The following is a 27,806-nucleotide window of genomic DNA, read 5'->3' as shown; positions in this document are numbered from 1 at the left end:
ATGAGTGTGAGAACTATCACTGAATCAGTGTCATTAAATCAAATTATATGAAAGGGAAGTAGAATGGATCTCTTTTAAACAAAAAGTTCCGTTCATGTAATATAAAACAAGTGCTGAAAGAAGCAGCATCCCTGTCTTTGGGCATTAAAGAAGTTGAAGGAAACATATTAATACTTCTTTCTAAATTTGCATTTGGACAGAACTCAGCAATGCACAATACACAGTGTTGTTTTGAGGGACAAAGTGCCTTGCATGATTCATTTTATTCTTCTTATGAACATATTCCGGCAGTTCACTTCCAGCAATGAAAGGTCTATCTTAGATTTGTCGGAAAATGCAAATAGCCTCAAAATGACACTGCCCATAAAAGTACAATAGTCCTTCTTTTCCTATTTTTTATTTTTAACATAGTACAGTGCATCACTACACTCAGGCCATTCATCAAGGGACCCATAGTGCCCTCTAGTGAGCAATGATGGAAAGTAACTAGGACATTAATGAGGTACTTTCCTTGAGTATTTCCATTTTATGATACTTTCTAATATTGTCCACTACATTTCAGAGGGAGATATTGTACTTTTTACACCACAACATTAATCTGACAGCTACATTTTCATTAATAGTTAAGATTAAAACAATAGTTTTAAGATTAAGATTTTAAATAAAAACTTATAATAACCTTATTTTTATGTATTTGTTTGATTATTTAACAGGGGCCATATGGATACATATTGTCACATAAAGACAAGCGATGCAACAGATTTAATGAATAGAGTATAGAGCATCTAGGTGAAGGTAATTTGCAGCTTCTGTCCGTGGTTAGGCTATTAAAACTAGGTTCAAACAATCAAACAAATACACTGATAAAACAGAATGTGGAAAAAAGCAACAGGAGAGCTAAAACAGACTATGTACATGTGTATATGCATGTGTCTGTGTGTATATACATGTGTGCATTATATATGACTGTGTATAGGCCAGTGTGTTTACAGTATATGTAAGCAAAGATTAAACAAGTGAATCAAATCATAAGTTATTCAGTTTTCACATCTTATAGGATAAAATAAATTGTTTTTAAAAGTTTAAATCAGTGGTTTCCAACTTTTTTTGGCTTGTGACCCCTTATAATAAAGCCACGTCTGAGAGAGATTTCCATTCTAAACTCCTCAGATGGTTTCGTTTAAATAATTGTTTGAGGCTCAAACAGGTCAAATTATCCTTCACAAAAAAGCAAAGACCAGAGGAAAGTCAAAAAAATAAGTATAGCAGCAGAACTTTTTTTTCCTCTTTCCTACCCCTTAAATCATCTCACAATCCCCTCTGACCTTTGGAGGGGGCCTTACCTCAGGTTGAACTGCTTATAAAGTAGTTTAAACTAGCTTCACCTCAACCAACTACAACAGTAAAATGTTACTTGCACATTGCTGCATCATTGTTAACAATCTGCTGATGTCATATATACAAATATATCAGTCACAGAAGACAATTTTCTGCATAATGAGTACTTTTACTTCTGATACTTTAAGAATATCTTGCTGATACTTTTGTTCTTTTAATAAAGTCAGATACAGAGCTTGTAATTAAGTATTTTTGGATTAGTGTGTTGGTACTTTTACTGAAGTAAAGGACTTGAGTACTTCTTCAACCACTGCCACAACTTTCTACTAAAAAGGGAGTTTAAAATAACATCAACAAGCTGAAACCAACAAACTTTATTACATACTGCAAGTTCTTTTTAGCATAATACATCAATTATCAACATCAGAATATATATATTTATATATGGCTCTGATTTCAAGGTACATAAGTCACTCAACAAAATACCCTGTTTGGACAAACAACCAATACAAAGTGCACAAATAAAGTTGGTTTAAGTCAACTGCATCACATTACAGAACTGCAGTTGTGTTATCAGAAAAAAACCCAACTGAATTAAAGCTTACATTCAAAAAAAAAACCTTGGGAGGATCTGTAATTTGAGGATAGTTTTTATGGGACAGTATTAATTATCTCCTCTGGTGCTTCCATGCATCATTTTAAAATTGCACACATGCACGCACGCACACACACACACACACGCACACACTCGCATATACATACAATACACGCAGCACAAACTTATATTTGGCACCATATTTTAGCATAGAACATAAAATACACCTTGCAATACATCATTGTTAGTATATTGGAGGTAATATTTGATTTTGGCACATTACAAGAACACTCAAGGTTTAAAAAGTTCATGTAATTCTACTTATTACATGCTCAGTCTTCATTGAAAGGTTTTTAAGTTAAGAATAGAAACCCACTTACTGTACATAGCTTAAATTTCTCAACATTAAAATGGTATCTTTCTAAAAATCCTCCCCTTACTTATCTCCTCAGTGAGCTTCATAAACAGCTCCTGACTAGAGATTCCCATGGTAGTGATATCAAGTAGAGTATGGCAAGGAAAGCACCATATTTCCTTGGAAAGTTCAAAATTGGTTGCAGTTCTTCAGCGCCATAATGAGTAATGTAAACAAATAAGTCGAGTATGACCTCTGTAAACCCTTAAAGTCAAAATGTCATCAAAATCTAACAGACGTAATCATATATTGCACTCTAGAAGGAATCATAAGTCCTTACTGCACAAAGGGGTTGTCCTGGCCTGTTCAAACCATCTTGACAAACAAAAAGTTGGTATATAGCTATAGAATTAATAAGGTATTCAGTAATACTATGTTTATTATAACATCTTGTGTATATTAACATTGATATATAGATTATTTCAACATTATGATATGAAAGATACATATTTATAAATTGCTATGAATATAGGCAAGTGCTTCTGTTGAACAGAGGCAGAGCCAGATATAACATAATTAGCTATTCTATGATTACGTATTTTCATCCAAACAAATACAAATAAACGCTTTCACACGTGGCTCACAGAGGAAACCAATGTGAAACTCCATAGTGAATATGAATTGAAGCCTCCCATGCACAGAGAGGTTTCAATACAGGTCGAGACTGGTTTTCAAACAGGCCAGCGTGAACCTTAAAACCTCAGCATGCATGCTAAGTAAGTAGAACAGCAATCTCTGGTGGACACATAGAAAAATTACAGAAACAGCTGAATCAGATATACTCTAGGTTTTCTGTTCGATTTGTGGTGCCTCATTAGAAATCAGTGAATCAGTATAGCTAAAACACCAAAGTTTAAAGGCTTATCTGGGGCAGCACTGAACATCAATCCGCAATAAATAATGTCAACAACGGCCTGTGACCTACAACAAAGTACTACAATCTCTTGTTTTCATCTTGTTTCAGCCTCTCAACCTCCACACACATTTACCTCATGTATATTTGCACCAATATATATATTAGAATCACACCAGTATTCTATCTTAGAGCAGCAGAAACACATATATGCACTGTATTATGGACAGAAAACAAGGAACAAACAATTCCTTCATTTCGTGGAATCTGTGTTAACCTCAATCTGTGGTGGGGCACAGTACTATGTGTTGAGATATGAGTTTAGTGAGCATATCCTGGGGAAAAACTCCAGTGATGTATGTTTGTCAGAGACAAAAACACATGTAAGTTTTATGCCTCAGGCTTGACTGGCAAGCTGCCCTGACTCCTTGGTAACTCCACTGTATCTTCCACAGATGTACCAAACCACCAATCAGAACCACCAACCCCTAATAGGAACAAATACGCAACAGTAACTTTACAAGTAGATAGCCTGTTTCCAAAGACATGCAGGCAATGTCCACCATCACGGATGGCTAATTCACTAACAAGTTTAACAACAAACGAGGAACCTTCGTAAAGCTCAATCAAAATATAAGGCGCAATTTTATACTTAAAACGCCGGCGGCATGCACTTTGCACAATAAAGGCAAAAAAAAAATATATGCCTGTAATCTTATTCATAACATAACTCCACGTTTGTCTATGCAAATTCACTCGACACTGGAATTGAGAAGCTCACAATATCCACAATCTGTAAGAAAAAGCAAAAACTGCATCAAGCCACGCTCTAACTCTATTATAAGTCTACTGCCAGCTTTACAGTGACATCAGAATGATCACATTTACTATCTGTTATCTACAAGCCTGTTCTAACACAGTCTGCATGTTCTGTAATGCCACGTCTTCGGAAAAAAGCAGGAGATTAAGAAAAATAAAGACACTATTCACTCCGACTGTTCACTCTGACGTCTCTGCTTCTACTCAACACTGCACTGCATCGCGCTGCTGCACTGGTGCTCGCTTCCTGTGTCCTTTTAACTCAAAACTTATGTGCAGAACTGAAGTGACATTTTATCACCGTGAGAGTGGTGCTGTGATGTCAAAAGAAAATCCTGAAAAGTTTTGCACCCGAAATGTACAGCGATGACAGTGGTTCTCGCGTATAGAGACCACCGGGTATGACAATGCCAGCGCCGTCTGGACTGAGCAAACTGCAGCCACATGCAGCATACAGTTGCAAGCATGTTTGTCTCCCTAAAGCTGCAGGGGACAGTAAGATGCCTGAACAGAGCCCTAAAGAGACCATGATTGAGCCAAAAATGAAGCCATAATGGTCAAAGAGCTGCCTGGTTGCCAAACTGTATCACCCCTGTGGAACCATCTAGAGGCCGGTGAGGTCCACGATCGCCTTGATGAAGATGGTGTCGTCGCGGATGTAAGAGTTCTTGGCATCGAGCTTGGAGAGCGGGCAGAAGAGCGGACAGCCGCTGGCGATGTTCATCTCGCTCACGGGTCTCTGGAAGGAAGAGGAAGTGACATCGGGTCGAAAGGCGTCGATGATGTGCTCCCTGTTGCTCTGGTCCAGCAGCATCAGAGTCACCTGGAAATAAGACAAATGAGAGAGAATATGTGTAGATGCTTAAAACAGCGTTATCCACTGTTGAAAACTTTGGGGGATATTAGCTGAGCCTGTCACAAATTACCATCATTTTTCAATTTAGTTCATCAAATGTGCCACTAAATAAGATCTGAAACTAGACTGTTCTGACATGTGTTGTGTCTGGAAAGCAATGAAGTGCAAATATAGAAGTTTTCTTCTGCTTAATGTGAATTTGGTTGTAGAGAAGACACTTTTGGAGCTGGAGGTGTGCCTTAATCTCACAAGAGGAAATATAGCTAGATGTTGTCAGCTCATTATGATCATGAAAAATAAATGTGGGAGATTTTTATAGGGGTGCAACTATAACGATTATTTTCTTGATTAACTGTTTAATTGTTTTGTCTATAAAATGTCTGTTTCTTAAAGATCTTAAAGCTCAAAGAAATATCTTCAAATATCCTGTTTTGCTCAGTCAACAGTCCAAAGATATTCAGTTTACCATCACAGAAAAGCTTCAAATTCTCACATTTGAGAAGTTGCAACCAACATATGTTTGGCATTTTTGCTTTAAAAAATTAGTAAAAAAAATAATTCAATTATCAAAACAGCTGATGGTCGACCAACAACTGATGAATCGACTAATCGTTGCAGCTCTAGATTTTTGGAAAATCATTCAAACTCCTTTAACAAGATTAATTCTGTAAACATAAGAAAAATAATACAACTACTTATTGAGTATTACTGGCTGCTTCAATTATATCACACTGGATATGATCATTTAAAAATAGTCCAGCAGGAGGCCAATGCAGGAAACAGAAAGGTGAAATCATGAAAAATAACAGGTTGATCTTGTAACATGGTTCTGAGTAGTACACTCCAGTGAAGTAACTTTACAAAGCACCTTTAATTTACTGCCTTAAAATACATATTGCATGACACGTCTTCCATGTGATCTGTACTGTCCTTTAGTAAATAACAACAAACACAATTTGATTGTTTAGCACCTAAAAAGGGAAGCAGATCTTTAGTGCCTGTGTGACTTTTACCTTCTGGTTGAAGGGCCATTTGAGCAGAGCGTCACTCAGTCCCCTCATCACCACAAAGAACAAGGACAAGTGGCTGCCACGCCCTGTCCCATCTCCGTTCAGATAGATCCGCAGACACATCTTGTAGCCGTACTTACTCGTGTAGAAAGCTGAAAGGGAAAGGAAATTCAGCTGTTGTCATTTATAGATAATGAGGCTTCTGTAATAACGCTCTAAAGGCTACTAGTTTCTAGTAACCATGACCTGACCTGCGAACTCAAAAATATACTCTATCTAATCTGGTTGGGTGGGGTCTCAGGTCTTGAGTTTGTGTGTTGATATGTGAGTGGATCTGAGTTTACTTGGTATCAGTTTTTAACACATGGGGTGCCATAATCATAGCAGGAGAAAAATGTGTATTTTGACTCAAGATGGAGAGTGTGAACTGTCTTGGTGGTTCATCATTTTGGACCAGATCTCACTGTCTTTGTGTTCCTTTTGGATTGAGTCTCTTATTTTTTTGAAAATGGATTCATACAGGTTTGGTTCTGGTAGGATTTCTACAGGTTTGACTCAGATTGGGCCCAAAATGTAGGACACTTAGGACACTCTACTCTGCAATAATGAACGATGTGCAGAATGTTACCTGGTGAGAACATGGCAGGGGCTCGACCTGCGATGGCATCCTGTCTCTTTTTGGCGAAATCAGAAATCCTCCAGACAAAAACGCCATCAAAGGTTGTAGCAGACATTTCTCTCAGCCGGCCCTCCATCTCAGCAACTGTCAGGTCCTTCAGCCCCACTGTCCTCTCCAGCTGTCGCACCTGCAAAACAAACATACAATGACCTTTACAAGATCACAAATTCTTCATTCAATCCATTCAATATCTGCAGCATAAAAACAGGTGATACTCCACTAAAAATGTGTCTTTTGAGATTCAAATACTCATTCCTGTAGGTGTGAAAAATGGCTATAAAAAGCTTGTACTTCTCCAAGCTTCAGTTCTCCATAACAGGAGAAACTACGCACATTTTATAGCCACTTTTAATGCTAAAGGAGGTAGAATTTGACACTCAAAAACAGATTTGAGTTAGAATATCATTTTAAATGATGATATTTGCATGGTAATCCAGCTCTGCCTCAGTTCAACTCCACTTTTACAGCTGAAGAGTTCATCTAGTCGACTACCTTATTACTCAGAGCCTCGATCTTATCCTGGTCCAGTTTGTGCTGACGGTTGCTGGCTTCCATGGTGGTGGCGAACCTCTCCACCTCTCTGTTCAGGACACACACCACATTTTCAAACGTGCCGGCTTTAACTTCGAGTTCTGTGCACCTGCGGCCCAGCTCGGCCACCTTGGTCTTCTCGCTGTGGAGCTGGAGCTCCAACGCCGCGCCCACCGAGCTGGGCAAAGGTGTGAAGGAGGTAGACACGGAGAGAGTGGGAGCCAGAGTGGGAGGTGGAGGGAGAGGAGCTGAAGTGGGTGGACCAGGGGGACCGGAGCTGGAAGATGAGGAGGCGGCGGCGGCGGCGGCGGCTCCCTGCACGGGAGGCCCAGAGGAGGTGGTGCTGAGCTGGGAGACTCTGGCCTCGAGCTCCCGGAGGGACTGCTGGAGTTCCACCAGTTTGTGTCCAGCTAGTTCCAGTCCCTGGGGCTGCAGGCCCTCCATGCTCACTTTCATGCCCATGATGTAGTGCAGCAGCAGATTGAGGTGCTCGTAGGCAAAGGCGCGCTCGTGGTCATGAATTTTTTCCTTCTCCACCTACAAAGAGGAATCCCACAGAAGAAGAGCTTTATTAGTATTTTCTTTGGATCCATAAATTAAGGTATAAAATCACAACATCCACAAATCACAATACCCTTCCTCTCAATATCTCAAAATAATATATTTATGGAAAACTTGACAAAACTAAGTACATTCCACTTTTGAATAAAGAACTTTTTTAATAAACTTTTGACAACAGAATGGGTGAAACAAGCACAGACTGCAGCTCTACCCCCTGATTCTACTCAATAAAAACATATCTGGATTAGCTCAGATGATGCTATAGCGTGATAAGTATGAGATCAGACGTCTGACTGTCCGTCAGCTTGATTACATGATGCATGAGTCACATGGTCGGGTGTGTTGGAGACGCTTCCAGAGAGTGCAGCGTTAAATATCAAAACAAAAACCATCTTTGTGATGTAACCATTTTATTTTTTTATTTTTACAATTAATCTCAAAACGGAACAATTAATCTGGGACCCTCTCATTCCTTCCCACTAAATTCAGACTACCCTCCTTTCCCCACTAATAACATTCATACAGTCCCTGATATGAATGTATGAGTGAATATATAAAGTAATTGAGAATACAATCAGGCTACTTACAGACATGTCACATCCCACGACATGAAATCGACACGGAGTTCTGAATTTGCTGCAGAATTTAATATGGTCCACATACTAGAAAAGAAAACAAAAAAAGGCCATTAAACATAATTTTCTGAGAAATTAACGAATTAGCAAACTTAGCATCGGAGCTACTAGCCTCCATTTGTGCCTCTCATGTATCATCATTACATTCAACACATGACAGAAAGAATGTAAACGTGGGGATCTTTCAAAAACCCAGACATTTCTTTAACAACACTTACCACAACTCTGAAGGTATTTCCAGAATCCTCAAAGACTCTACTAACCATCTAGATAACAAATATTCCATCTGCTACATTATAAGACTGATTTTTAACTCCATTTTCCAAGTTGCGCCACTTTTTCTAATCCAATACTTGATTTATATGACTTAAAGCAAAATTTCAAAATCAATAACATGATGTTACTTTCTATCATTTTACATTTTCATTCAGAAATGAAAAATACCACCTTTATATCTTTCTTGTGTTGTACAAAATGAGCAAGGATATATGTCATCTCTACCTGGATAGGAAACAGAGTCACAGCTATTTTTCCATCCAGATGGTTAGAAAAGTCTTCTGGAAAAAGGATTCTGGGAATATCTTCTATTATATGTTTTTATGATTTTCTGTCATTGATATACTGTTATAATGTCAGATGTCAATGTTAAACATAGATAAAATTCAAAAAATTGAGGTGAACATATGTAAAAATGCTCCCTGTAAGTCAAAAGTCAGAGCTACAGCCTGGTCTGAACACTTCATTTGTAATGTTACCTCTACTTCCTCCTCGTGATGATGTCAGATTGTTCGCGCATGCCCACACGCGGCCATCCGTTTCATTGCATTTGCATATTTCAGATCGAACATGTACAAATATATTTTAGAAGTTGACATTAAGTTGACATTTTGAATAAAGAATGGTAAAAATTAGTGAAATCCTACCACTACTGTTTGTTTACATAGCCTCAGATGGTGGTGGAAGCTTCTGGAAGCTAACCAATCAGAACAGAGTGGGCTCATTAGGGGGCGGGTCTTAAAGAGACAGGAGCTAAACCAGCCTGTTTCAGACAGAGGCTGAACTGAGGCGAAACATAAGATAAATAAGGAGATTTTAACTGTAAATCATGCAAAGATATTCCAGTAGAGCCCAAGAATATAAATATAGATCTGGAAACGTGTATGATATGTCCCCTTTAAACAACCTTCTGGGTTTTTCAAAGATTTCAAGGTGTTTTTCTGGAACAAGAGAGGATTAGCCATGTGACAACACATGAGAGGCACAGACTTGAAATAAGTATCTACAGCTAGCTGTGATTTATGATGTATTTTACAACATGTTTCCTTCTCCTCTACATGTTATTTACAGATTTTACCTTTTCTCTGGGTATTTTCTTCTTGGCACAGCCTTCACAGATCATCGGGTACTTGGGACAGATCTCATCATGTGCCTGAAAGAAAGAAAGAAAAAAAAAAAGACAGTGCTTCTTTAAATGACAAACAGCTCCTGTGATCTGCAGCACAGTCCCAGACAAGCCGAGCATCTTAAGTTTTTATAAATAATTTCTAACCTTGATGTTTTTGAAGTGAAATGGCTCCTTGCAGTACTTGCAGTTGAGTGTTCGCTCAGGGCACTCGCGCTCATTATGGCGCTCCTGTTCATTGAAGCGAATTCGTTCTTTACAGGAGGGGCAGGGGATGATCATGAACTCGCACTTCCCCTCGTGGTTCAGCTGTGAAAAAGTAGAGATTAAGATGAACCTGTAAAGAATTTACTTTAACTGTCTAAATAGATACACATTTGTCCATGGATATCAGTAAAAACAACACATTTTTTAAAATCCATAACCTTATGTATCTATCAAACAAACATGTAGGAGAAACTGACCTCATACTCTTTAATGCTGCCTTTCCAAGTGCAACTTTCATTGATACAAACAGCTGAAAGGTTTTCAACTTCCCTTCGAACTGCATTGTCAGGAAAAGCCTGAAAAAACACAGAGGAAAACAAAGGGATCTGCTGTCACACTGTGTCTGTGCAGCGCTGCTCCAGCTGTCCTTTTCCATCACAGAATATCTATGTTGGGGAAAGATGTGAATTCAACGGCGCCGGATCGACAAATATTTCTTTTTGTTTGTTTATTTTTCTTCTCCTTGTCGGAGAATATCTTTCAGCGTTGCATACTGTGAGTTTTTACATGATGCTTGAGAGAGAGAGAAAAAAAAACCCTGCACGCTATGATTCTTTCATATCTTATTGTATTTATCTGCCCGCAAATGAGGCTTGAGGCTGTTTTTACACTTCTGGTCTGAACAAGCCCTCAAAGTCAATGCTGGATTGTGTGTAGGCAAGTTCATTCTCATCCGTTATTACAAGAAATGAGATTCTTGTCCTGTTTGCACAAGTTTATTGAGAACATCACGGCAACGGCGAAGAGTTACTAAGACTGCTGTCGTTTTTAAAATCTGTGACTGGTCTAGCCTGATCTTCATGGTTCTTCAGATGTGGTGGAAATGCCCCAAAGGGACATTTATCTTCTGGTTTAGTTCTAGTTAGTCTCTGTGGCTCATCAGTACCGGGAACTATTTGGTTTAAAGCCAAACATTTAATGGTTCCAGCTTTTCAAATGTGATAATTTGCTGCTTTCGTGAGAAGGATGTGTTTTTAATAGTTTTTGGACAACAACAGAGGTCTATGACGCAGAGGAATAAGATATTTTAGACTTTGAATACACGCACAATACTTGTAAGTAGGATCAGTTCATTGTTGGTTTGGCTCTGCACATCAGATTTTTTGGCAATAAGAAAAATATAGAAAATAGCCAGCCATATCCCTTAAGGTTTAACACGTTTTAGGATCATCTGTGCACCTGATGCTGTCTCGTACACTTTTTATGCCCAGAGTGGGAGTGAAGTTCTGGAGTAACATCTGGAAAATTACAGATAATCTCTATCTGATATGCTGTACAGAGACGTCAAAATGAAACTGAAATCAATTAAAACACGTCAAAATGAAACTGAAGCTGAAAAGATCGACAGTCAAGTGGAATTCTGTGGGACGAACACCTGCTTTCAAGCCCTGAAGACATCTGTAACTACTTAGTGTAGTTTTTGTCTTTACATGTGCTTCCTCATTAGTGTCATTAGCGTCTTTGCTGCAGCGTCTCGGTGATCGAGTGATTATTTCTGTCATCAGAGAGCATCAACGGAAGGATATAACATCACTGAGCATATATGTATCCTAAATTTAAATACAGAAATGTACAGTTATGTATATACTTAAATGTTTAAGTTGTTGTAACTGTTTTTAATTAGTTTGTCTTGTTTTATCTTCTATGTTTTGTATTTTACTGCAAAGCACTTTGTACATTTGTTTTTGAAAGGTGCTATATAAGTAAAGTTATTATTATTACTCAAATGCATCATTCTAACAACAGTTTAAGTCAATTTTCAAGCAAAAATGCCAAACATTTCCTTCTTCCATCTTTTCAGTTGTGAGGATTTGTTACATGTAGTAACAAACTGATTATTTTGGGGTTTTGGAGTGTTGGTCGGATAAAATAAGGTATTTTAAGACGTCTCCTTGGGCTCTGGGAAACTTTTTCACCATTTTCTGATATTTAATAGAACCAAACCATTAATTAATGAATCAAGAAAATAATCAATAATGTAAATAATCCAAAGTACTTTGATGAAAAGACTATTGAAGCTGCTGTTGTACAAATTATATGTATTCACTGATGCTTAAATTCAATCATGACATTCAGTTTCATTAAAGAAAAGTTACAACACAAGAAAACATTTTCTTCCTTTTTCTTTATACTGGATAAAAACACATTAATACTCACACATCCTTGTTTCAAAATCGATGTGGGCTCCTCAAAAATATCCTCTTTAATGCAAGCGTTGCATTTCTGGGGTCCATTACTGCAACGCAACAACAATACATGCTGATATACTACAAATCCAAAACACCCCCAAAAAAAACAAACATGGCAGACTCTCCTGTCATTAGTCGGCAAAGTATTGCCTTCTTTAGTTTCTCACCTGACGGTCCTGTTGAAGCAGTAGGAACAGAAGCGATGTCCACACTGGGCTTGAAACGGTCGTCTCAGTATATTATGGCAGCAGTTGCACAGGTGCTTGTCCTCCAGCTTATTGCCCAGGATCTTCTTGGGGAAGCCGGGTTTATTGCTCTCCATGGACGAGGGAGGGGACGGTTCCTGTGTGGCCATGGTGTCTGTTCACACGTCACACCTGGAGGAGAAAAAAAAAAAAGAAAGCAAGGAAAAACCTTTCACTTGAATCTTTAGATTGGAAGACGAAAGAAATGAATCCTGATAAATTTAGCTGTAAGTGAATATTTCAACTGTTTAAACAGCTCCAAAACACACACACACACACAGTCAGCCATCAAACATGACTGTGTGTAAAAAAAAAAATCTTATCCTGCTTTAATCAACAGCAGTAATGGTTCCTCTCTCTCTCTCTGGTGGAGCATCACAGGCCAGCTGAAAGGCCCACACCCTTTGTTTACATTTCGACTCTGCATTCATGGCTCCTTGTAGTTGACTTGGCACAAACTGGTGATCGCCGGCTGTCTCTCTCTCTCTCTCTCTCTCTCTCTCTCTCTGACACACACACACACACACTGCTCAGCCTACCCAGTAACGCTGCTGACAGATCGCACATCCATTGTCTCTCCTCTCCTTCCTTTTTTTTTCTCTCCCCCCCTCTCTTCCTTGTCGCTGTTGCTAAGCTATCAGCATCCTTTAGTCAGAAGTGGTACCCAGCACGCCGCCACGCCCCTTTGAGATCTGAAGCTTGGCTGGCTGCAAGAGACCGTTTACTGGAGAAGAAGAAGAAGAAAGAAAGAAAAAAAAGCCTTTGCAAATAGTGTTGCAATCACCACAGAGTTTGCACTCACCAGCGTTTAGTCTAAACTGTCATCGCGCGCGGAGGCTGTGAAATCACCTTTCCCGGTCGCACGTTGACGCTCGCGCACTGTGCCGATCTTAGATGTGGTTCTGCAGCCGGCTGGATGTGTTTTCTTTAACGTCAGCCACATAATATAGATGTGGTCCCCAAAAGCGATGGCTGTTATTGTCCAATATCGCCATTGCACTTTCAGACTGGGTGTTACGTCATGCAGTGGGCTGAACACGGGCTGATAGGCAGCGGAGATGTGGAGGCGTGCGAGCCATTGGTTGGTAGCGCAGGAGTAGGCGGACGCATTAATGTGCAAACACACACACATACACACACACACACACATATACACACACACATCCATTTCACATGTTTTATAAAAGCGTTTGTTTTTAATGCTTCTGCTTTTTTGCATCTGTCATTTTATTTGTGTTCTTATTAACAGGTTATGTTCAGTGCTGGAGGAAATATTAGGTTCTTTTACTGAAAGATGCCCTTTCAAACATATATAAATGCTGTTTTGAACAGTATACCCCCCACAACACAAACACACACACACACAACAGCTCAATTACCTTGTTAAAATTCCTAAAGATGCCCTTCAGACATGTTTTAAGATGTATATAAAATGCTCTTTTTTGAATAATAATTTTTTGCACAAAAAAAGTTCATTTACCTCATTAAAATCCTTAGAATGACATCTTCTCCTTCTCCTTCAATAAAAATTTCAACATCTATGAATGTGTACCAATTGTTCATTTCAAAACTGTAACTGCTGGACACAAGATGTCTCCTATAGTTCACTGAAAAGTCCGTTCTCAGTGTGTGTGTGTGTGCACTGCAGGTATCAAGTTTCAACATTACACAACTTAAAAGTTGAATAGTGGACGTCAATTGGATCCAAACTAGTTATGATGTCATAAATCATTCTCGTATGTGCACGCCTTAAACTCAGATTTCTGGAGAAACTTTTCCTCTTTCGGCAGATAAATGTGAAAACAGGCTTCTAGCGTCAAACTTTGAGACAAAAACAACAAGAAAAACACATTTTTGAGTAGAGAGGGACTTTAAGTAACACCGTATAAAAATACTCCATTACAAGTAATGAGTATAAGTTGCAAAATGTACCTAAAGTATTAAAAGTAAAAGTACTGATAATGCAAAATGCCCACATTTGCCCACAGTGATATTTATTTATTATATATACACAGATATACAGCACCTTATCAACAGGCAGTGGAAACAGATTGTTACAAAGTGATTTAAATTCATTATAAATATAAGAAATATACAAAAAACATGATCTGTTTTACATGTAAACTCTTAATCTGAAAAAATAGCAAGTAATAGCAAGTAGTTATAAGCTGTAAACATCACAAAGTAGTGTTTTCACTTTGGATTAGGTTGCATTCTTTGCTCACAGATGTTCATATTATTGTGTCCATCCCCTGTACCGTATGTATTAAAGCCAGTACACAGTACCACCAGTATCACCAGTCTATAAGTGTTTGAACTCTTGATAGAAAACTACATGTCACACTGCAGTATGTGTTGTTTTTTTTTTATTCCAGACTGTTTAATGCACCGCATGTGTTCACATTAGCCACAGAAATAATTTTAACATGACACCGAAAGAATAAAATCAGGGGCTGAAAAAGATGAGAATGAGTCACCGCAGAGTGGGAGTGAAGAGGAGCGAGCAGAAGAGGAGCCGACAGAGACAGTCAGATGTGGAGATGAGGAGGAAAAAAGACCATGTTTATGTTTGGAAGCTGAAGAAGAGACACAGGATGGAAGAAAAAGGTGAAATACTGACGATTAGAAACATCCTGTCTGACGTTAAGGAGGCCCGTAAGTAAACAGATATAAGAGCACAGACAGTCACGACAAACTCTGATCTGCAGAAAAACTAGTGCAAATAAAATCATAAATTCATGCACAAACTCCAAAATAACTGATAAGTTGAATCAACACCTCTGGGAAACAGGTTCAAGCAAAACTGATTTGTTGATAAACTGATGACTGAGTGTATAATATGATCATATGTTGTATTTATTTTAGGAAATAGATTAAAATAATGAAAAAGATTTTAAAAAATAAATAAGAGAAATGAAATTACAGTCAATAATTGTTGTTTTGTGTACAGAAAAAGCAAACTGTGTATTATTTTCAGTATTATTGTATTATTATTTTCAGTATTATTATTTTTATTTTTAATTATGAATTATTGAAAAATAATGGATTTTATTCACTGGTATTTATTTATCAAATGCAAAGAAGAAGCAAAACACTTTTAAACATTAGAAAACTGCTTTCAATGTCCAAACATTACAGCACAAATAACATAAAACAAACCATTTTAGACCAACCAGACGCCACAAAGAGAGATGACCATTAACAAGCTGAGTACTGGGTGTGGCAGCGAGTCAGTGTGTTATTGTTGATCCTTCTCACTGACTAATTTCCATACTTTTGTTCACAGACAGAAATATTCAAATGTTAATCGAGGCGGTTAAATCTGAATTTGAACTTTACCTCTCTCTCTCTCTATGAATTAGCTGTTTCAAGTGGTTGAATCACTCGCAAAACATCATAACAAAGTAGGAAATGGACGTCAGCTACAGGCTCTGAAACATATTTTACTTCTTCTTTATATAAAATGATCTGGCTGGTCATCAAATCTCATGTGCAGAGACGAACAAGCAATGGATAGATCCAACTTTATCTTATTCCTCCGTTGTTGTCGTCCAAAAAAACTATTAAAAAACACATCAATGAGCCACGTGTTTTCATGTTTTTTTTTATATTTATGTTTGAAACAAGGCTGCCAGCATTACAACATGCCCTCTGTGATCATTGTGTAATCGTGTTGTTTAGTTCAGCTGTGTCTTATCTGAAAGCAGCGAACGGACTAACTGTTCTGTCTGGCTTTGTGTTTCATCTGATAACTTTGTGTCAACAACTTTCTGTTACCCTGCAAGCATTTTGAAAAGGTTTGGAGATCAATATTATAATACTGTGTCCCATTTTTATACTAAAAGAGAAGTAAACTGATGGAGATTATACTTGAAATGTAACATCGTCAGTCGAAGACAACAAAGAAAAGGTTACAGCTTTACTTATATATGATATCTTGATTTAACTGAACTAACCAGATGACCAACGTTCATGTTTTAATGGTGCTGAAAACATGAACAAGTCTATATTAATAGACATGGAGGAAATTTCATTCAGCAACCTCTTTATACTGATTTTATATGAAACAGAGAAATGTATCCACCAATTGGTCTGAATCCAACACTATTGTTGTTGGTAAGAAATTTCCACTTTCACCACACCAGGTTAAATATTTCCTATATAAAGAGCTGAGGCTGATGGGAATGTCATGAGTTTTGCAGGTTCAAACCAAAGTATTTCAAATTGATTATTTGATTATTTGATTTGACTAATTCGGACGCTGAAGCTTCGTATTAACTTCAGATAAACTAAAAACATTTTTGCACAGAAGGAGGACTGTGGGTTTTGTCCCCCATCACTTACATTGTAAGAGCATTATGAAGGAATCTTCTAATGGTCAGTATGAACAGGACGAATGATTATAGCAAGAAAAACCTGTTTTAATGTTCATTTGGGCTCCTGACTGTTGTTTTAAGACAGACTTGAAAAACTGTGAACTTGTCCTTTAAGGGATCACCTTTGATCACAATTTATCCTGATGGGGACATGAATGTATGTACTAAACTTCATGGCAATCCATCCAATAGTTGTCAAGATATTTCAATAAAGACCTAAGACTAAAGAACTATGAATTTCTGTAAGTTAAAACTTTGACCTGCTGGTGGTGCTAGAAGAAAAGTCAGAGGATCATTAAAGTGGTAGGAATGTAACTCCAAGGGACCTTAATAGATATGTTAACAATTTCTTTCAAGTCTGTCCTAAAGCAATAGTCAGGAGCCCAAATGAACACTGACACGTTATTCTTCATCCCTCCTGTTCATACTGACCATCAGAAGATCCCTTCATAATGCACTTACAATGTAAGTGATGGGGGACAAAATCCACAGTCCTCCTTCTGTACAAAAATGTATTTAAAAGTTTATCTGAAGCTAATATGAAGCTTCAGCATCCAAATGAGTCAAATCAGGTAGATATCTTTCAACATTACAGTCTTTTAGTGCCAAAGTCCCTCTTTTTGTTACTATACTTCCAATGCAGCTCAACAGGAAAACACTGTCCATCAAGACAATTTTTTCACCAAAAATACAGTAAATATGGAAGATATCCACTTTATTTGACTCATTCATACTGCTGAATCCTCATTATCTTCAGATAAACTTCTTAATGCATTTTTTCTCAAAATGAGGACTGTGGATTTTGTCCCCCATCACCTACTGGTCAGTATGAACAGGAGGAATTATTACAGCAAGCAAAACGTGTCAGTGTTCATTTGAGTTCCTGACTATTGTTTTGAGACAGACTTGAGAAATCGTGAACCCGTCCTTTAAATATCTGTTGTAAATTTCCCATCTATCAGTTGTCGAGATATTCCACACTGAACCACAAATGTCATCCCCGTCGTGGCGCTAGAGGCAAAGTCCGAGGTTCACCAAAGTCATTAAGATTCATCCATTAGAGACCATGAATATGTGCACAAAATTTCACATCAATCCATGTAATTGTTGATGAGATATTTCATTCTGGACCAAAGTGGTGACAAACATCCGTGGAGCCGCGGTGTTGAAATGCTCTCGCAGCAAAGTTCAATAGACAATGTATGAGAGCCGTTTATTTCAGAGGCTGCAATACATTACAATAGTTAAAGGCACAGTCTGTGATCTACAGTAAATGTAAACGAAAGGGTCACCGCACCACCAGAGTTGAAAAGCTCATAACCGTCTATTGCTCCTGAAAGTATTGACCAGTCTTTTAATACACAAACACTCAACAGCAAAGTTTCAGTGGAAATGTTTTCTGACGCCGATTAAGAGTAAAATTATGATTAGATAAAACACTCTTCAATTATATAAGTGAATAAAACTTGTCATTTATATGGTTAGAAAATTACAGATTTGGCCTTTAATAAATTATGTTAAAGTGTTTTAGTAAAAAGTCCACATTTACAATAAAAAACACCAATTAAACTCAGTTGATTTTCAAACAATTTCAACATATTTTCACTAAGCAACCACTATTCATGTACACCTTAGTGTAAAAGTGTAAAGTGTGTTTTATATACATAAATATAATTTATTGTCAATTTTCATTCTAACACAAGAACACATGAACAGCACAAGTTGACCTTTTCTGAAATATTTGGAAAACATTGTAATAGGACCTTTGGACCTGATACCTGTAACAAAAAAAAATCCCAACTACTGTGAAATGCAACATAAAAGCTCTCAGATAAATACTACACGTTCGTACTTCACTAACACTAACTCTGGCACACTAACACACTGTTTCAGTTTTTACCCTCCAGCACAACATTTTGTTTCAAAAAAGAGTGATAAAATAGTCCTGAGTGGGAAAAAAAGGGGGGAAAGAAGCTCTTATTGCACAATTTAAGTTAAATATCACACAATTTTTTTAAGCTTTCTGTACGAGCTGTCTGCACTTTGGCAACAGATCTTTTTACCAAATGGGATCACTGCTGCTCTGCAGTGATCAAACAGCATTTCTAATAAAAGTAAAGCTTCTGTCCAGACAGACCGACAGACAACAGTCTTCTTTTAAGTCTCTTCAAGTAGCTTCCGGAGGTTTCTTTGAATCTAGGAAGAAAAAAGAAAAAAAAAAAGTAGGACATCTGGAAACATGCACAGTAAGACCATATTAACTATTAACGACCTCCACAAATGTTACATAACTGGGAAGATTTATTATAGATATTTTAAAGAATAGTTATCTGCATCAATTCACTTCTTACTGGGAGTTGGATGAATGATAAAACTCATGTCTGTCTGTTAAATATGAAGCTAAAGCCAGGAGAGAGTTAGCTTAGCATAAAGAGTACTTTTTTTTTCCCAGGATGGAGAAGTCATGACCTGCACTACTCTGCCTCTGATTGGCTTACCCTGATACTGATACCCTAACCAATCTCACTCCCCATGCCTAAACCTAAAGAACCCAACCAACAAAGGCAACGAGTACTAGCCAATCAGAGGCAGAGTAGGGCGGGACATGACTTCATCACCCTGGGACATAAAAATTGGTGTACAGTAGCATGGCTCTGTCTTCAAAGCTCAAAAATTCTCCTAGCAGCGCCTCTAAAGCTCACTAATAAACATATATAATGATATAAATAATATATATTAAAATAATCATAATAAAAAAGTTGTTGTTATATATACTGGACCATATCTTGGCCTGGTGCAGTAACTTCCTGGAGTTTTTTGCACATGTTAGTGAGCTTTAAAGGTCACTAATGTCTTTTATTACATTTGGACAGAGCCAAGCTAGCAGTTACCAATTGTTTCCATTCATTATGCTAAGCTAAGCTAAATGTCTGCTGGCTCTGGCTTGATATTTAACAGACTGATGCTCAGTAGACAGCTGACAGTCTACTGAACACAAAATGTCATTACTATTTTCTAATAGTTTCCTCTATACACTGTCAGGAAATAAACAAAAAGCTCCCAGAGCCCGTGGTTTTGTCTGACCAATCACAGAATAATAAAACAAGAAACTATTCTTATTTGAGAAGCTGAAACCAAAAAAATGCTTTTAAACAATTATCAAAATAGTTGCCAATTAATCTTCCGTCAACTGACTGATAGTTTCATCTCATTAAAGTGTACGGTCTAGACCTGCTCTATGTGAAAAGTGCCCTGAGATCACTTTTGTTATGATTTGGCGCTATATAAATAAAATTGAATTGAATCTCTAGAATTTCAGTGACCATAAAAACTTGACAAACCTTTTCTAGCTTGAACAGGTTGGTGGACAGCTCTCCGTAGATCTCAGCGTTCCACTCATCCTGGGATCTGTGGCTCACAGCATTTCTGCAACAAGATTTAAGAGGAAATGGAACAAATCACACATGATGATAAATGTGACAACAAGACTGTCTTTAAGGATGTGGCTGTTTCTTACTGTCAACAAATCTCACGTTTGGAGCCAAACCAACAAGGAACTGATCCACTTCCAAGTATTGTGTGTGTGTATCCAAAGTCTGATATATCTTATTCCTGACAATAAGAAAAGCCATATCCTTTAATAACTCTCGGAAGAGGGCACTTAACACTTAAATTCCCTCAGTGACACGTGGATTTAGCTCTTACTCATTACGAACGTGTTCCCCAACGGACACCAAGGAGTTCAAACGATGCTCTAGAGCCACGATCTTGAAAGCCATGTAACAGGAGGACAAGACGAGAACACTAACTCTGTCAGAGACACACAAGCAAAGTGACGGATGAGCATTCAAATACCAGAACAATCGGTTTTCATTGTGATTTCATCGTGTGCCAGAAGAAGTCTTAACGGCTGTCTTGTCAGACCGCTGCGGCGTCTCGTATTCCACCTAATGAAAGGTTACTCACAAAACCAAGTAGATGAGGAGGATGGCGTGTAACGACATGGGCTGCGAGGGTTTGTCTTTGACTGCTACTCCTCGGGTTGGCTTGGCTGACCCTATAAATAAAAATTAAAAAATGTGTTTTATATTTTTGGAAACACTTAATCAGTTTCATGCTAAGAGTTAAGACTGGAAAGACTGGAAAGAAGGGGAAAAAACTAGCCTGGCTCTGTCCAAAGGTAACAAAATGCATCTACCAACACCTCTAATTAAAACACTATGTCTGATTTGTTTAATCCGTATAAAAACTAAAGTGTGAAAACGAAAGGTTGTGGTTTTATGGGTGCTTATGTGCCTTTGGACAGAAAATATACAAGATTATTCTTGATTTATAACTCTACTGGCAAGAACTTCCGTCTGGAAAATACAAAAAACCAGAGACTACACAATAATTAACAAAGCGTCTTTGTACTGAGATCCAGCGTCAAACTACCGTTCTTAAGGGCAGCTCCGTGTTTTTGGCTTGGAGTCTGGAGGTGAATGTCAGCGTGGACTGAAACCTCTCCGCTCTTCACTGCGCTTAGAAACGTGTCCGGGAGGCCGGTGAAGTCTGCTCAAACAAACACAGAGAGAGAGAGAGAGAGAGAGAGAGAGAGAGAACTTGTGACTCCTGCTGCCTGAGAGCCTGAGTAAATATTAATAGAATCAAAAACATCCTCGCAGATCGAGATCAAGAACAGATCAAGGTATGCTTCTGTTTAAGAAGAGAAGCTGGCTCGACAGTAGGACTGACATAAACAATAAGCTGGAGTGTTTATGCATAAAGATACATTCATTATTCATTAAGATCTTCAGTAGGGACATCATTGTTGTCGTGCCACCGGTCTTTGTGATGACAAAAAACAAATCTTCAACAGCTCAAATTTCACTCCAGCTATCTGCAAACTAAAGACCGTCTGAGCCACAGTGACACCCGACACCCAAAGCACATTTGCAGTCAAGTACAAAAAAATAAGCATATCGTAGCTTTGTAAAGGGTAAAACTTTTTTTTTTTTTAATAATAGGACGACGGATGGGGCACACACCAGGCATTTTATCATAATCTGGAGTTTGAGACCCGGAGCTGCTGCTCTCCATCATTTCCTGCCGTCTCTGCTGCACGACCCCATGGAGGTCAGAGAAGTCTCCAGAAAAGTCCTGCAGCGCGCACACACACACAGGAAAATATACAATGGATACCACATACAGAGTGGGTATTGTATAACATGAGAACAAGGCATTTCTATAGATCTTTTATCACAATGGAAAATAAAGCATTTTTAAAAAAATGACTAAATACACCCCCCGTACAAAAACATCCTGTTAAAAATGGACGGACAGAGCCCTGACTGACCAGAGGAAGTGATGATGGGCAGTTCACTCTGAAGCTGTTTTCACAGGAGGAAGGATTTGGGCTGCTACAGGTCTTCTCCACCTGGAATGACACATATTAGAATAAAAAAAGTGTTTTTTTTCTGTTTTAAAAGCAGAATTAATAGATTTTTTTGGCCACTTCAGGGCAGCGGAACGACTTGTAAACACAACACTGACATATTATCAACTTAGAAAGTTGTTATGGCGGACGTGTTAACTAACGGTTTCCTGTTTACCCGTGCAGCAGATACAGGGAAACATTTGTGATGAATATAAGTCTAATATTAACTCTCCTCTCAGCTCTGCTTTTGCTCTCTACCAACTCCTGAGGGGAATATCTGGCTCTTTAGCTGCTAAATGCTCCACTATGTTCACCAGCTAGTCGCGAACTTTCTCTGTTTGCTGTTTGCTGTTTGCTGCCGGGCAGGAGGTGGAAAGTAGGAGTTTTTTTTTTGCTTAAATCTACACTGATGAGAGCAGTGAGGCTGAACCAAAACAGTCAAGCTGTGTGCAGTAAAACCAAAACAATGAGCTGAAAGACGTTAAAACGCTCCGTAGAGCTGCTGCTAAATAAGAATGAGATCTGTTAAAACTACATTAGTTTATTAGCTTATGATACACTTGTTTAATTTTTTATGGGACTGCCGTAAACTACAAAGCTTGTAGGTGAAAGTGAAAGTGATAATAAAAAAACATCTTGAATGTAGACTTATCCTCTCAGCTGTGTAACCAAATGCTATGAAAATTTTGTACATGACCTGACATGTTGGATGAAAATAAAACGCACACGCTCGGAGTTCAGGTGTCATTAATTGGCTCAAACAAAACCAACAAACTCTGGAAGGTTTAAAGAGGTGAATTAAATGGAGAATATTACAGCTAGATTGCAAATTGAAATGGATACTTATATAGAAGGACCTCCGTAATAATGTACTTATTACAATAATAAAGTATTATAAATCTAGACACAAACTAGATGTATATCCTGCTATGATGTCATATTATTTACTTGTCTTGCTTACTGTATATCTTTGTTTATGTACTTTTGTGTTATCACATTATTTTACTTGTGAATTTCTAAAATACCCAAATAAGACAACATAATGTTAAACAATGTGTGAGACTGAAATCAAAGACTGTATCTGTTTTCCTAAAAAAATGTAAAAAATAAATAAAAGTGACACCTTTCATATTACATGTAGTCATTTGACCCATCGTTAATATAAAAGATGAATTTTTGCAGCTTTAAATAAAAGGTTAATTTACTCATATTGTTGCTGTCTTAGGTTTTATACAAGTGCTTAAAAAACAAAGTTTTCACATCTGAATTTGACTTAATGCTTTATTTTTATATTTAAAACTTTATCACATATTTACATTACATTAGAAAGTTAATTAAGTTTCATAGGGCATACAGTATTGTGTAATAAATGGTTATGAACAGAACTTTACTCTTCACACTTTAATGAAAATGTTTCAAATAGAAACCATCAGGAGGAATAAACGTTTTATAGAAAATGTTATTTACCTCCAAATGAACGCAGACGGACTTGAGAAGTTTGTAGGTGGTGTTACGAGAGAGGAAGGACACAAACACATGCTGGAAAACAGGAGTTCAGAGTTCAGAGTCACCTTCATGTTGATGTGAAATAAGGGAAAAGTTGAACATCACTGCGGTCTTCTCACCTGATCGCTTGTCGTTTCGATCACGAGGGCGTTTGGCACTAGGATTGCGGTTTTAGTTTTTTTGATAAATGTCACCGAGATCACCGGAAGAGCAATCTGGAGATGAAGAGAAATGCTGTTTTAATATCAGTGGAGAGAATTCAGCCGTAAAAACATGAACAGGTACTGAACTCACATACCTTGGTGTCTTTGCCAAAGACTTTGGAGTGGAAGCAGATCCAGTTATCAGAGACGAACATTTTGCCCTGATATAAAATGTCTTTCTGCAGGGCGCAGGTGTAACCTGTCGGCACATAAAGTGTTTCACATTCAGGTAAACAATCCAACATTTATTTGCGTCTCACTTTCAGCTGCCAAGAGAACTTACTTTGTTTGAGTAACTCATCTTTGCTCACTTCCTTGAATAACTTATGATACTGGGCATTTGTCTTTGATAACTGAAAAGAACAGAATAGACTTTATTATTATTATTATTATTTATTAAATGTGTAAAAAATATTGGTGAGATGTTTTTAATCTCTACCCGGTTGTGTTGGGATTTCTTCCTTTCAAACTTTGTTTCACAGTCACTTGGACTCTGCGTGGGTGAAAGCTGCTCCACAGGTTTCAGTCTGGAGAAGAGAAAGGTAAATGTTTATAGTATCATAGTAACACCTGGAGATAGACGGGTACGATAAAACAATTATTTGAGGAAAAGCAGGATTTATAAACTTGCTTCATTCAGAATTTATTATTTGTCAAAAGCAGCAGTGGAAAAAGTAAAAAAAGTAAATTTTGAGGTACTTGCACTTTACTTGAGTATTTTAATTTGATGCTACTTTATACTTCTACTCCTCTACATTCATTTAACAGCTTTAGTTAATTTTCAGATGAAGATTTGACACAATGGATAATATAACAAGCTTTTAAAATACAACACATTGTTAAAGATGAAACCAGTGGTTTCCAACCTTTTTGGGCCAAATAGTGATTTTTCCCTCTAAACTTCTCACATGGTTTCATTTCAATAAATGTTCAAATGATCCAATATTTCACCAAAAATCAAAGATTAGAGAAAAAGTCCAAAAAACTGAAAACAGATTTGTGTATCAGTACTTTGTTTTTTCTTCTTTTCTCTCCTATTAATCATCTCATGACCCCTCAGATTTATCTGAATAACCAAACCGCTACTTTTACTGCAATACTTTAACTACATTTTGCTGTTAATAATTATTTATGTATGAATGATTCCTTAAGTAGGATTTTTCATGCAGTACTTTTACTTGTAATAAAGTATTTTTACATTGCTGTATTAGTACTTTTACTTAAGTACCACTGGTCAAAAGTAAACGTCCTTCATTTCTCTCTGTATTATGTCAGCTGTGATTACATAAAGTCTGCTTACACAGCAACAATAACACCTGTAAACAGCATTTCATGCAGGTATACAGTAGCGAGGTGACAGTAGAGCGCTCTATTAGAAAGAGAAGACAAACAGTTGATGTCATCCTACTGACGACCTCAGCTAACAAAAATGTAAAAAAGAAAATATTTATTGGATTTCTGCAACGTGTTGCTAAGTAATAATTTAAGCTTTTAATTTACCAGAAAAAGATGCACATACTTCATCCTGTAACAGTGAAGCATCTAATGTGCAATAACATGTATACATATCATCTATTACTGTTAAATATATATTTATACTGTATATAACCACCTACTGTAGGTATATAAAGTTACTTTATTTCAGCACTCTTACATACATTTGCACTATTTGTATCCTGTTTACAAGTTACAGAAACTGTATTAAACTGTATATAGACGCTGTATATTGTTGTTCATTTTTTCTATCTACTTGCTTGAACACAACAGAGATATGTTTAAATATGTTTGTCCTTGTTTTGACTGTACGTCCATGTTTGTCTTCCAGAACAATGTTGTGTATAAGTACGTCGAGCGTAACGAGAACTCTGAGTCAAATTCCTTGCGTGCATAAACATACATGGTAAATAAAGCTGTTTCTGATTCTACATCACGATTTTTTTGCCGTAAATGCCACATTTTCTGCATCAGAGATAACCCAGTTGATAACAAAGACTAGAGACTATCTTAAGACTAGAGAGTCCAGTTGCCTTAACAGTTTCACATACTCAGATTTAGTCATTTTTATGACTGCAACTAACACATTTTTGGTTTTATAAATGTTAGAAAACAGTGAAAAAGTGCATCACAGTTTCAATAGTCCAAAAAATTCAAAGATATTCAATGTTAACTGACATAAAACAGAGAACAGCAGCAAATCCTCACAATGGAGACGCTAGAAGCAGCAAGTTTTAGTTTTTTTTCTTGATTAATCCTTTCAGCTACAGTGGTTTTATTAGTTTTACAGCATAACCCTCCTCACCTCATGCTGGCTGGTTTCTTCCGGCTCTCCGAGGGGTCCGACTCTGTGTCCAGACACAGCTGGAGGTCTGCAGGTGACCGTCCGCGCCTCCTCTGTCTCCTCTCACCTCCATTCTCCACTTCAGGCCTGAGGCACATTACACATAATTATTTTCTGGCACTGCTGCATGAATTAATTGACTGTTCAGACATGTCATTACACATTAATCTTGCAGGACCGGGTTGTAGAGAACACACACAACTCAGACAACTCTGCAGGTAATGCATAAGTGAGACACATTTTAAACAGAATAGCATTAATTATTATTCATACCCAGAACATAAATTATAAGTTTTGTCATCTGAAACAACTGCAAAGTCATTTTAACATCATATCTGATGCTACTCTGTGCCACGTACGCATCAAATGCACCCATAAAAAGTCAGCAGAGCCCTTTAATTCAAACACAGTGTTAAAAGCAGGATATAAAACAATGCATTAGGCCTAAACTAAAACTGGAAAGCGAGCCAGGCCCTTCATCTCCATCTTATCCAGACTTACGTCGATCGATTCCCCCGGGAGTCCTTGTTAAAAACTTCTGGCGTGGATAACGGGGTCAAAGGTCTGTCCGCCTGCTCGGTCATCAGTACCATATTTTATATATTGTGTCTCATCTCACGTCTCCCCCATTGGTTTCTTATTTTCGGCCCTGCGACACATAGAACAGCTCCAGGAAGCCTTGACACGGAAAATTTGGGAAGATCGCTCGATGGAGCGAGAAGCCCGACAGAGGAGGAGCCGGGAAAGGGGAGGGAGCAGCTGGGAACAACATCAGGAACAACAGGGAAGAAGAGGCTGACTCCTGCTGGAGCTGACAAAGTATGAAAACTCACTTGTTGGAGAGGAATATTACACCTCGAATTAATACTAAAACATTTATCTATATTACTAGAAAGCGCTCACATGGTTGAACGGTGCGTAAAATCTCTGCGTAATAAACTCCACCGTCAAAAGCAGCACTTTGTTTTGTTCATTTCAACGCTTCGACGAGCGTTATTGTAGTTAGACACATTCCTGCAAGTCTGAAGGTGTTTTTGGACTCATAAAAGTTTAGACGTGAATGTAACAACAGGGTGTGTTTGATAGAGACTTCCAGCAGGGGGCAGCAGAGTCTAGATGATATAATATCTGTATTTGTCAGGTGTGTTTTTACCCTCAGGTGACCCTGCCAGCAGTAGAAGAAGAAATATTCGGCTCATTTGCTGAAGTACTACAGTAAAAGTAAAAGTCCTGCCGTCAAAATCATCCGGTTTAACTTTTAAAATGACCATTATTGGTATATTCATGTATTCTGAATTTGTCAATGAGGAAAAGGGAGATGAGGTAATTGAACTTTTTTGTTTAAAAAGAGAAACATCATACAGAAATTATTATTCAAAACAGTATTTTTTATGTCTTAAATGTGTCTGTATGGTATCTTTAAATAAAAGTATGCAAGTATTATCAGCAAAATGTATTAAAGTATCAAAAGTGCTCCATATGCAGCAGAATGGTCCTTGTCAGTGTTATATTATTACATATTTTATTATTGAATTATGATGTATAAACATGTAAGAAACATTTAATGTTGCA

At 37.7% G+C, this 27,806-nt stretch overlaps 2 protein-coding genes across 2 annotated transcripts; both read right to left on the bottom strand.

Moving 5' to 3' along the window:
• Nucleotides 1-1,697: 1,697 nt before the first annotated feature.
• On the bottom strand, nt 1,698-13,393 carry LOC137170614 (TNF receptor-associated factor 2-like). The gene is made up of 11 exons (XM_067574115.1): nt 13,198-13,393; nt 12,318-12,527; nt 12,119-12,197; nt 10,159-10,257; nt 9,842-10,003; nt 9,647-9,721; nt 8,245-8,319; nt 7,058-7,633; nt 6,515-6,692; nt 5,890-6,038; nt 1,698-4,843 (listed from the first exon to the last, which is right to left on the bottom strand). Exons 2-11 carry the CDS (start codon nt 12,503-12,505, stop codon nt 4,625-4,627), a joined length of 1,800 nt encoding a protein of 599 aa, XP_067430216.1. The 5' UTR covers nt 12,506-12,527; nt 13,198-13,393; the 3' UTR covers nt 1,698-4,624.
• Nucleotides 13,394-17,934: 4,541 nt separating this feature from the next.
• On the bottom strand, nt 17,935-27,271 carry LOC137170615 (GRAM domain-containing protein 2B-like). The gene is made up of 15 exons (XM_067574116.1): nt 27,138-27,271; nt 26,736-26,883; nt 26,196-26,321; nt 24,336-24,423; nt 24,180-24,249; nt 23,992-24,095; nt 23,813-23,908; nt 23,655-23,726; nt 22,107-22,187; nt 21,799-21,910; nt 21,206-21,322; nt 20,738-20,828; nt 20,477-20,581; nt 20,113-20,197; nt 17,935-18,967 (listed from the first exon to the last, which is right to left on the bottom strand). Exons 2-15 carry the CDS (start codon nt 26,825-26,827, stop codon nt 18,929-18,931), a joined length of 1,278 nt encoding a protein of 425 aa, XP_067430217.1. The 5' UTR covers nt 26,828-26,883; nt 27,138-27,271; the 3' UTR covers nt 17,935-18,928.
• Between the last annotated feature and the right edge of the window lie 535 nt (nt 27,272-27,806).

Source organism: Thunnus thynnus, chromosome 19 (genome assembly GCF_963924715.1).
Source record: "Thunnus thynnus chromosome 19, fThuThy2.1, whole genome shotgun sequence".
Lineage (NCBI taxonomy): Eukaryota > Metazoa > Chordata > Actinopteri > Scombriformes > Scombridae > Thunnus > Thunnus thynnus.
This window is presented reverse-complemented; position numbering and strand designations above follow the sequence as displayed.